General features: G+C 52.1%; 1 protein-coding gene across 1 annotated transcript; it reads left to right on the top strand.

Annotated features, from left to right (window-relative positions):
• The first annotated feature begins 5,562 nt into the window (after positions 1–5,562).
• AQP8 (aquaporin 8) lies at positions 5,563–10,108 on the top strand. The gene is made up of 5 exons (XM_048961859.1): positions 5,563–5,777; positions 7,327–7,453; positions 8,097–8,311; positions 9,457–9,591; positions 9,804–10,108. Exons 1-5 carry the CDS (start codon positions 5,563–5,565, stop codon positions 9,844–9,846), a joined length of 735 nt encoding a protein of 244 aa, XP_048817816.1. The 3' UTR covers positions 9,847–10,108.
• The last annotated feature ends 1,575 nt before the right edge of the window (positions 10,109–11,683 follow it).

Raw genomic sequence — 11,683 nt, 5'->3', positions numbered from 1 at the left:
TTTTCTAGGCTGAGATGCATGCTTGAGAAAAGGTATAAAGAGCTCAGTTCCGCTGTATTAGCATTTTTTTTTCTTATTCTGTCTTGTTAATCACAGTTGGAGCAGCAATTGTTTTTTTTTAATATGGATGTGCTGTCTATGAGACCAGCCTGCATTTTCACAGAAAGATCGGTCTGATTCAGCAGGCCAGGAGCAGTTTACTCACCAGTTCTGCTAACATGGCTTGGTGCTGCCCAGCAGATCACTTTCTGATATCTGAAGCATGGTTACTCTGAAGATGTGCTCAGCTCTGATCTGTTGAACTTTATCCCCAGCCCTTTTCTTTACACAGAAACTATATTCTCCACACCTGAGCCTTCTGTGTGGCTGCTGTCTCCTTCCTGCTTTTTTGGAGCTCCTCAGTACTGCATCTTGGATCATGCTGCAGCCCATTAAGCTGCTTGTCTTGCTTTTAATGAGCTTATAGCATGCAAGGCCCTTCCACCTACAGATCTGTGACTCACGAGGGCTGTGCTGCTGTGGGGTGTGTGTGCTGCCTTGCAAAGCCCTTTGCTGGATTGAAGACACAGCATTATGAAGGCATGCCTACGGGTTGGGAGCACGTAGGTTCTTTCCATTTCTTAGAAATGGTGTAGTGCTTCTGAAGCAGATAGCAGTAAACATTTCACCTCTTGCTCAGAGCTGGCTGCAGCACCTGGGGATGTGGCTGTGCTGGGTCTGTTGTTCAGCCAGCTGAGCTGTGTTTCCAATTCATTTTGCTTCAGGTGAGTGGAGTTAATGGAATTTCACTCCTTTTTGATCATCAGCATTGCTGTCACCTGGACAGGTTCCTGACTGCTCTGCCCTCACTGTGTGCAATATCACTTGGAAAGGCCTTTCCATCATTTGGGAAGAAGTCATGTGGGATCTGCCCCACCACAGGCACTGCCAGGTGAGCCTGTGAGATGAAGCTCAACCACTGGGAACCAGAACTCATCCCCCTCCACCTCAGCCTTGCCGCAAACCTGGCTGACTTTGAGCTGTAGCTGTCTCTGATCATCTCTCAAAATTCTCCTTCTAACTCTACCATCTTTCTAATATCCTACTTGTGTATTCATGCAGATGCTATTTTCTTCCTTGCTGTTCACAGAATAAGAACTTGTAAATGAATGATCAACCTGTGGTGTTGGGCACCCTCCATGCAGCTCTGACCAGACTCCCCCTACTTCCAGTGCTCCTGTTTCCTCCTTGCTCTGCCTGTGCATGGCTCCAGGCCAGTTGATGGCATTGGTGCTGCTTGGTCTGGTGCTGGCAAGCACCTACAGAGGTGTGCCGATCCTCAAAAGTCTCAGTTCCAAGTAATGTGCCAAAAGCATCTGAAATAGCTGGATCAAAGGTGTTGGCAGTTGAACGTGTGGGAAAATAGACAAGGTGCAGTGCTACAGCTATGCCCACATCTAAGCCCAGTGGTTATCTGACAGGTAATGTTGTGATCAGTGAGAGCTCAGACTTAAAAACACATCAACACATCAGAAGCTGAGTGTGCCTTCTGAACTGCAGGAGCTGTTATGTGCAGCGTTGACTGCTGGTGCCAACGCGACAGGCCTGGTGGCTTCTTCTGAGTTAGATGGGCGAATACACATGCAACAAACGTGACTTTGGCAAGGCACTCTCACAGAGCGTATCTCCTGGCCCTGGGATAATGTATCTTTGCCTCACTTATTGAGTGGGACCAGAGCTCACCAGCAGGGTGCAGCCACCGAGCCATGTGTTTCTGATATAAAGGGGCTTGGGATGTGGTTCACTGCAGCTCTGTGCTCCATCAGACAGGCCTCACACTGGTAGGATGTGTTTTGCAGGGTTCCTGATGGGTGTTTTGGCTGGTTTCTGCACAGACAAGCTCTGCTGCACCTCATAGCTGTTCACTGAGAGGAGCACCTCTGGCAGGAGAATGGAGAGGTTTTCCAGCCACGTTTGGCTTCTGCCTAGGTAGAGTTTGATTTTAATGTTAAATATCAAGGTTAAGGTCCAGATACAACTGTTTACTGCTCTCCATAATCAGCCTTGCTCTGCATCTGCACAACTGACCCTTAATCAGTCCCTAACAGAACAAAGTACCCCTGTGTGAGAACCCTTGGAAATTTCCATCCAGCATTACTGTAGCAATCCCCAGTGCCCCTGTTACGCCACAGGATCGCATGTGGGCAGAGGTCAGCCTGCCTGTGTCACTGCTATGAGCTGCAAATAATTCTGCAAGTTCTCATTCAATAGCAGTTGTGTAATCATTAGATTATCAGTCCCCAGGATAAATACTGTCAAGATAAGGCAGTACCAGATGGGTTCCTTTATTGCTTTGTAAGAGCTGGATATGGATGCTGGCTGTGCTCAGTCTTATTGCAGCGGTGCTATCATGCAGCACCTCCACCTCTTGTTGCACTTCATAGAGGCATCCAGCCTGAAGTCTGTCCCATCAAACATATCAGTGCAGTATGAAGAGGCTCTGCCCACAGCTGGTGCTGCGTTTGGGTGCTGCTAGATGATGGCAGTATGTTCTTGGTTAGTGTCTGCTTCAGTGCCGCTTTGTGTTTGGGTGGGTTGAGGTTTGGTTCTGTGGTTCATATGGAAAAGCAAGTTGTGGACCTGCATGATTAAGCAGGGAAAAGAGGAAAAAAATGCTTTGGGGGCAATTCTAGACTTAAAGATGTATTCAAACCTCTTTACATAGATAGAGAACTCTTCTAACATCCATCTACAACTCTTAAAAAGGGTTTTTCTGAGGCACTGCTTGTTTTGTACTATCATTTCCTGTACTGATTGACACAGTTGCTGTTGTCACTTATTTAAGAAATCCACATGATCGGTGCAAGCACAAACAAGGACAAAAATAAATGTCTGATAATATGAACAGATTTATCTGTCCTTATCCCCACGCCTTTTCCCGTGAGTGTAGATTGTATTCAGCTCCCCAAAATAGACCCTTCTTTCCGAGCATTTAACCTTACCCACAGAAGTGCAGGGTGTGAGGAGCAGGGCTGTGTCTTTGTGTGACAGTGGAAGGTGAGCACACAATGGCTGCTGAGGTAGAGTTCAGATAGGACTGAATCTGTCTGTAGGAATTCCCTTTGGCATTTCCCCTCGCAGTTATGTGAAACATATTGTGCTGGAGAGCTGGAAGTCCAGGAGAGAGGATTCAGAGCAAACAAAAGAAATCCAGCACCTCTGGCCAGTTTGTAGTGACGAATATAGATCCTTTATATCGCTGCAGTGAGGTGTGGATGGCACAGGAGTGCCTGGCAGAGCGGGGTGATGCTCCATTCCCTGGCTGCTCTCCTTACCCAGGCTGCGTTGTTGTCTGAGCGTGGAGCGTTTCCTGCGTTGGGCTCAGCCAAACATCCCTACTGCCTAACAATAATGGTAAATATTTAAAAGCCAAGGACACTGAGTTAATCTTCACTTTGGAGCTGTGACCTTCCAGTGCTCCCAATCCATTTCTAGGAAAAAATCTGAAGAAGACTCTGTGACCTCTGCCCTGATGGCATAGCGCTGCTGCCTGAGCTGCAAAGACAGTGGCCGAGAAGTGTCCATCATCCTCCCGGTCCTGCACTGCTCTGTCTTTATTCAGCACTTTGAGAAGCACCAAATGAGATTTGAATGTGGTGCAGTTACCTCTCATAAGCGTCTCCAAGAATCAAGCCTCTGTGCTCCTTTTATCCAAGTTCACATCGCTCCCAGTGAAGCCCTGAGCTGTGCAGAGCAGTTGGCTCCATGCTGGGACCCTGCTGGAACTTGGCAGGCTGGGGCACTGCGTGAGGTCTGTGCCATGAGTTTGTGTGGGGGGATCTGAGGGATGCCCAAGGGTCTGCCAACCCCCTGGCTCACTTTTGCTATTCTAGTGATTTTTATAAGCTCTGGCCAAGAGGTTTTGTCTGCAGGGAACCAAACCTCAGCAAGAGAAGGGAACTTGTGGAGGTGCCTGAAGCTGGATTCCATTCACCTGCTGCCTGGCCCTGTTCTGCATGGCCACAGCAGCTCCTCTGAGGCAGACCAGTGGAAATTTCCTTCCTATCCTCAGTGCCTTGTGAAAACACCATAAAACATCGTTGGCGTTCTTTACACTTGCTTACAAGAGAAAAAATACTTGTAAGCCCCAATCCTTAATGACCCATCACAAACATGAAACGATTGCTCAAGGGGCTGAAATGCCCCCAGCACACATCCCCTGGTGGCTCAGCACCCATCCCCAGCGGGATGATAAACACATCCTTAGTGCTTGGTGCAGCCCTGGGGCCTCATGCCACCAGAGCTGTCTCTCTGCCTGTGTGGATGGCAGCAGCACGGCATTCCCTGCCAGGCTGCAGCTGGTGGCATCCTCATACCCTCTCCTGGGTTTGGACTATGCTGTGTGCCCAGCGATCCTCTGTGTGGTAGGCAGGCTTTGGAGCACTTGTGAACACTGGCTCAACATCAGCTCTTAGAACTGCAGGTGGATCCAGGCACACTGCTGCCAGTGAGGTCTCTGTGCTGACACTCCCTGATGTTGTCCTTAAGATCTTAATGCCCACTAGTGTTAATGCAGCAACACAAAGTAAATGCCATTTGTTCACTGAGTATGTAGGTAATGACAGTAGAAGGTTTTTGGACCATTTGCCTCCACCCAGGTGCTCCCAACCACCCCTTATCACCTGCTGCCCTGAGTGCTTCAGCCCCAGCACTCCCCATCCATACACGTTCCAGGGCACTAAATTGCACTGTGCCATGAAGGCACAGCACAGCACTGATACCCAAATCTCTGCCTTAATCCTAGGCTTGGGCTCTCCTTTCTTAAAGTGAGTTCAGCCCTGGCTGGGAGAGCAGGATTTGGATCGTCTGTGGGCAGAGCTGGGCCATTCTCTGCGTTTCTCAGGGCACTGTTGGAACAGTGCATGCTTCAGTGCAAGCAGTGTCAGTGGATCCTCGCGTGTGCTCCCTCCCAGCAATAGCAGCTGGCATCCCAGGTACATGCAGCATGCACTGTGGGAAGGGTCACGTCCTCTGCTGTGGTAGCAAAACCTAAACCAACAATGATAACAAACAAACAAAAAAAAAAACAATAAAAAAAAAAAACCAAGCCACCAGGTGAAGGGAAAAAAAAAAAAGCAAAACCTTGAACCAAGGAATGACGGTGATAAAGAGGTTTTATATTCCTGGGGGCTGGCCTATCTTCTTTATTGCCCCTTTTTCTCTGTTTTTTTATTTAGCAATGCAAATGCAATCCATCTTCTGAGCCTCCCAGTCACAGCCTCTCCATATACAGGGCAGGGGGAGCTTGGTAGCAGTTCAGACTGTGCGGTGCTCCCCAGCACCCGCTACCTTCTGTGGCCGTGCTGGCGTCGGGCAGCACCAGCGTTGAGCTCTCACAGGGTGAGTGTCCCTGGGACAGCATCAGTGCCTCTCTGTGCTGGGCTGCCGGGCTGCTTGCTGGGATGTAGGCTGTGCTCCGTGCACATAGGGCTGGGATTTGGGCTTTCTGTTCCTTGTTTAACAGGACGTTGCTTTCTTCCAGCCCCCCTCGTGCTGTGTGGGCAGCCCTCCACCAAAGAAGAGATGGAGATGGTGGACTCCGAGCGCCCGCCGGCCAAGAAGAACTGGTACGAGCGCTACGTGCTGCCCTTCTTCGCTGAGCTGCTGGGCACTGCAGCCTTCGTCTTCATCGGCTGCATGTCAGTTGTGGAGGACTCAGGAAACACCGGGACGATGCAGCCTGCGCTGGTCCACGGGTTGTCCATCGTGCCCATCGTTGTCAGCCTGGAAAACATCAGGTAAGGGGCTGGTGACCCCCAGGATGTGCTCATGGCTCTCCTATCACACAGCCCTGGGGTCCCTTCTTCCCTAGGAGCATCCCCAGGTGCACCATGCCACTTGGTTAATGATTGTGAGCGAGATTCTGGGTATGGGGGAGGTTCAGCATTCTGGCTTTGGTTGCAGCATTCTGATTTTGGTTCTTGTTAATGTAAGGAGAGAAAAAAAAGGTCAAAGCTGAAGCAAAAGCATCACTTGGGAAATCTGTGGCATTTCCTTCTGAAGCAATGTCAGGATGACACATTTTGACCTGCGTGTTCTATTCCCCTGTGCACTGGGAAATGCTTGGATTCCATTTACAAATGGTTTCAATTCTTCTGAAGCAACATTTAGACAAAGCTGTTCACTGAAATAGGTTGCTATTTGACTCCCAAACACAGCTTCTTTCTGGATGGAAAAGCTGAACGGGTCCCTGTGGGGCTTCACTTCCTTCTATCCCCATCTCCCTACTCTGAATCTGTGCAGCTCAGGATGGGTCCTGGGGCTGCCCCTGCCTAGGGGTTCACAGCACCCTCCTGCCTGGGCCTGACTGAGACAACCCGACTTTGGATTTTAATTACAGCTGAAGAATAAGACATAACTGTGGGCTCCTAGACACTCTGACTCAACGACTTCACCAGCGATTATTATTAGGGCTGATCGGTTATGAAGCTTGCTAATTAATGCGTGTCCCATGATAATCTGTCTTAATTCAGAGGTATATGATCTTGTCTGGCATGTGGTCTCTGAGGTTAACAATCTGAGTCCCATTGCTAGGCGAGTGCCTGCTGCTGCATTGGAGTTGGGGCATAGCACTGCCCAGTGCAGTGCTGGAGACTGTGGAAAGAGTGGTGTCATGTCCTTTACATAGGGCACAACCCTTGCCCTGCCCTCTGCCTTCATGCGAGACGTGTTCTGCATGGAGTAGAGTGTCCTGGAAGCTTCAGAGCAAAGGAAACCTGCAGCCATACCATGCCGTGCCATGCTGTGCTGAGCTGCACTGCGCTGCGCTGCGCTATGCCATGCTGAGCCATGCCATGTTGTGCTGTGCAATGCTGTGCCATGATGTGCAGCTGAGCAGAAGAGCAGCACAGAGGCCAGGGCTTGGCTCATCCTCAGCCTGCAGCACTGCAAAATATTGTGCACAGAAGAGGTTTATGCACACTTCCCCCTTGCTGCTCCTGGAAGGACCTGGTGGTTTCCTGAGCTCCAAAACCACTTTTCAAAATGTGCCGTGGCAGCTGATTCTCTGCATGTGCTTTAGAAGGGTCTGCATATCCCATCTGGAATTGCTGCTTCTCCAAATAGCAACTGCAGAGAACAGAAACAGCCAGATTTTGCTCCCCTGCAGTGCACAGCACATTCTTATAAGTGCTAAAAACATATTCATGGTTCCAGCCCATAGTGAGTGCAGCACTCACACCGCACTGAGGAGGGCAGTGGGGGCAAGGCAGCAGGCAGAGCCTGCTTTTTCATTTTTTCATTGTCATTTAGGGTGAACCCCACGCTGACTCTTCTTTTCCTTTACAGTGGAACTCATACCAACCCTGTCGTGTCCCTGGCCATATGGCTGATCGGCAAGATGGAACACATCATGGTCATCCCGTACATTATTGCCCAGCTCTGCGGAGGGATCTTAGGGGCTGCCCTGACAAAGGTACACATGCCAGAGGGGGGCTCGCTGGGGCTCAAGGACTGTGCTCCCACTCTGCCAGAGCTGACATTGCCCTGTGCAATGTCAGCACAGCCACAGGTGTGTGCTGAAGTGGGGAAGGGGCACTACAGCACCAGTTCTCAGTGTAATTAAGAGCTCTGATGTTCATATGATCCTGCACTGCAGCGTGCTGTGTGAGCACAGGGCGTGCTGTGCCTGCTTTCTGCTCCCATAGTCCTGCTTCCAAGCTGGGCTGGGTGCTGGTGTAGGGGTGCTGCCCAAGGCAGAGCATAGCACATCTGCAGCTTCAGCTGCTTAGGTGCACAGCATTCCCCTGCCACACTATTCTGTACCATTAATTGAATCTGGTGTGGCCCATCCCTGGGCTCTGAGCCCCGCACAGCCCCTCGCTTTGTGCGTGTCCAACGGAGCACAGCCAGCTCATTATCTCTGGAGACGCTATGAGCCTTTGCTAATGAGTTTATGTTTGCCAGGTGCTTAGGGCTCGCTTGCAGGAGGAAAGTGCTGAGATTAGCTCCTCTTTAGCCCAGCACTCTGCCCGCCCACGCTGCCCTGACAGTGAGCACATATGTTTGTAATGCCAACAATATGGAGAGGGGTAGCACCAACCAAGTGTCCCCTCCAGGCCGTGGCAAACAGTGCAAGCTTCGACAACAGCTACGGAGGGGCCTTTGCTGTCATCCAGAGAAATGAGCAGATCGGCGCAGCGCTGGGCAATGAGATCATCACGACCACCTTCCTGTTGCTTGTGGTCTGCATGACTGCAGTCAATGAGGAAACCAAGAGCAAGCTAGCACCTGTCTGCGTCGCCCTGACAGTCGTCATCAACGTCATGGTGGGGTGAGCTCAAGTTCCCACTGTGCAGTGGGTGAAGCCCTAGTAGTTCCACTCCAGTGTCTGCAGCAGCCAGGATGGGACCCATGGCTGCAGGGATGGGACTCCCACTCACAGTTCTCTGCAGCTTGTGGTGGGCAGAGCCTGGGGCTGCCAGCTCCCAGCACCGGGGCATCCCACTGCCACCCCAACTGGCAATAGAGTTGCTGCATTCTGCACCAGTAAGGGGAGAGGAACAGGATGGGATGGGGTGGTATGAGATGGGATGGGATGGGATGGGATGGGATGGGATGGGACAGTTTTGAGTAGATCAGGATGGGATGATTTGAGTTGGTAGGTTTTGGGATGGGATGGGATGGGATGGGATGGGATGGGATGGGATGGGATGGGATGGGATAGTTTGCGGTAGAATGGGATGAGATGGGATATTCCCCCTTGCAGCCCTATTCAGAGCCTTATGGGCAGGACAACTGATGGGTTCTGAGCATGTCCATGGATGCTGGCAGATCAGACACTTGGTCTACTGACACTGGTAGATGCGAATTGCTGGGCACACCCCAGAAATGTGTCAGGGAGGCCGGAGACTTGAGTTCAGCACATGGACATCTCATGCTGCACCAGCCTCTGCAATTACCTGATACGGGCTGACAAAAGTAAGCAGCCACCCCGGCAGTATTGACAGTAGGAAGCCCTGAGCAAACAAGGACAGCTCCTCAATGTGTATTTTCACAGCTGCTGGAATCGCTTCCAGGCTCAGCTGTGGGCTGGCTCTAAGGGTGAGCAGCCTGAGTCCTTCGGCACTGCACCTAGATAACCAGCACACATAATTCTGAATGTTAATGAATTGTTTGGTTAAGGCAGTGCCCCCTCTAGCGGGATTCAGAGCTCTTATTTCAACATCGCTCAAACCTCATGTGCAAATATTTATCTGTTGCAGTTTTTTAAAGCTGTGAATGCTGTTGTCTCTCCTGCACTGTTCTGCTACCTGTGCACAGCACAGAGCATTCTCTGGTTAATAGCTGAGCACTGGGTGAGCCCCAAAATGGGCTCAGCAGCTTTCACACCATGCCGGCATCCCTGCAAATGGACGCAGGACATGGGAACTGCTCCACACTCTGAGGAGCAGCTCATGTCATTTGTTCCTTTTTCAGGGGTTCCGTATCCGGACCTTGCATGAACCCTGCTCGAGCCTTTGGGCCAGCTGTGATAACCAACTACTGGCTCTACCACTGGGTGTACTGGGTCGGACCTGTGATCGGCTGCCTGATCTGCGGCATACTGATGAGGTACGTGGTGCTGCAGCAAGGCTGCCCTCTCTTGCTCACCATCCCATCCTGCAGCAGAGCCCCTGCCCCTCTGCTGCTTCCAAGCCTGGCATGTCCGCTGGCTTCATCTGCATCTCCCCATGGGGCTGGTGCTGAGCTACAGCACTCTGTGTTCCCTATGCATGCCACAACAGTGCAGATGCTGACCCTGAATTTCTTTTCCCTCCTGCAAGGTTTGTGATTGGTGGCCGGGAGATCCGCCTGTTCCTGAAGTAAGGCTGCACAACAACACAACACAACCCTGGCACGTCCTGCTGAGCACACTGCTGAGACACCCTGGGATGGCACTGCCGTGCCCCGGCCATGCACCACGTCTGTCCTGCGGGGCTGTGCCTGGCATCTGTGAGACTGCACGGCTCCATGCTACAGGTGCAGCATGTGGCTGTGGCTGGCAGCTCTGTACCACTGCTGCTAGGCTGCTCCTGGGCCCCTCTGCTCCCCTGGGGGCTGTGAGAGCTACTGGTTGCGGAGCAGAGCAGCTGCTGTTACCTCCATACGATTGGCACAAAGCTGAGTAAAGCAACACGTGCCCCCCATTGCTGGCACCAATTGATTCCTATACTGTTTATGACTATTATTTAAGGAGTGTGCACATGCTGGGAGCTTCCCAGCTCCAAACATGCTGGGGGCACCAACACCTTCTGCCCACTCATGCAGTATGTTGTCCTGCATTTCTGCTGTCCCCCCATAGACTGTGCAGCATTCAGTTTTCCCCTGCATGCACCTGGGACTCTTTGCTGTGCAGGGAACCTGACTGAGCTGCATGTGGCTGTGCTGCACTCTATGTGGCTGTGTTGCATGTGGCTGTGCTGCATGTGGCTGTGCTGCACTGCGTGTGGCTGTGCTGTGTGTAGCTGTGCTGTGTGTGGCTGTGGTGCACATGGACGGACACTGGCTAAAGATTCTGCAATGTCCACATTATTTTGCAGTCTGTGCCAACAGAACTGCCCCTGCAGCTGCATGCTAGGAGCCCAGATGCAGTTTTTGGAGGCTTCTCGGCATGCTGAACAAAAAGGGAAATGGGAATGGGAGGGAAGCCCACACTGGCTGCTGGCAGAAATACATGATTTCTGAGATAACAGCTGGCATGGGGAGAGCAGCCAGTGCCAACATCTGCACACTGGGGATCTATCCCCATCCCTAAATCACCCTGGCCTCTCGGGATGGAGGTGTTGGCAGTGACCCCTCCCACATCTTGGCAGGCTCTGCACAGCAATGACACCAGCACACAGCCATTCTGCAGTCCCTCCCAGGAGAGCTTTTGGTTGTTCTGAATTTTGCAAACTTTTAAACACGGCTGGAGGTTTCTGAGCACATCTGAGGAAGGCAGCGTTGTCTGGGGGGGGGGGGGTTGGAGAAGTGGCTGAGGTTCCAATCAGTGTCTGATGCTGTTCTCCTACAAGCACTGCTATGAGGTGCCCAGGCGAAGGGGTCATCCTGGGGATGCAGTGCCACACTTGGAATGGGGACAGACAGGAGCATTTCTGTGGGGATCATGGGGGAAACCGCATGGGATGGGCTGGGACACAGCACCAGAGGAGGAAAACCAATGGGGTTGGGCAGAAATGGCCCCGCAGCACCTGGCACAGGGAAGGAGCTCCTTCCAGGTCCCCGCCGTCCCCATGGGTCTGGCAGAATCCTTTCCAGTGCATCTCACTATTTTCAGCTCACTCGCTATTTTCAGTCAAGGAAATGACCCACACATGCGCACACGCTTGTACACAGAGCCGTGCTTTTTATTGCGAAAAGAGTGAGGCTGGAGGGAGGAAAGGTCCCACCGGAACGGCCCCGGCCCAGGTGAGCTGGGCGAGGGGGCTGCGTGCTCGGGAAGGAAAGTGCTGCAACCCGCTACGAGACAAACAGCGCGCAGATGTCACCGGGACCGTCGTCATGGCAACGCTGCAAAAAATGCCGGAACAAACAGCGAAGGCAACCGCGAGGACTCCCCGGGCTGTGGGGCTGCGGCTGGGGGGCACCGTGGGCCGCCTGCGCTGCTCGGGGCAGAGCTCAGCCGAAGCGCGCCTGTGGCCGCAGGGGTGAACAAGCGACCACC

The sequence above is a fragment of the Lagopus muta genome, chromosome 15 (assembly GCF_023343835.1).
Source record: "Lagopus muta isolate bLagMut1 chromosome 15, bLagMut1 primary, whole genome shotgun sequence".
NCBI classification, from domain to species: domain Eukaryota; kingdom Metazoa; phylum Chordata; class Aves; order Galliformes; family Phasianidae; genus Lagopus; species Lagopus muta.
Note: the sequence above shows the minus strand (reverse complement) of the source record. Positions and strands in the feature narration are given on the sequence as shown.

Excerpts from the sequence above, each read along its gene's own strand:
- AQP8 (XM_048961859.1), top strand. The coding sequence starts at position 5,563 with ATGGAGATGGTGGACTCCGAGCGCCCGCCGGCCAAGAAGAACTGGTAC. Across the intron at positions 5,778-7,326 it reads GTCAGCCTGGAAAACATCAG|TGGAACTCATACCAACCCTG; the intron begins GTAAGGGGCTGG and ends TTTCCTTTACAG. Across the intron at positions 9,592-9,803 it reads ATCTGCGGCATACTGATGAG|GTTTGTGATTGGTGGCCGGG; the intron begins GTACGTGGTGCT and ends CCCTCCTGCAAG.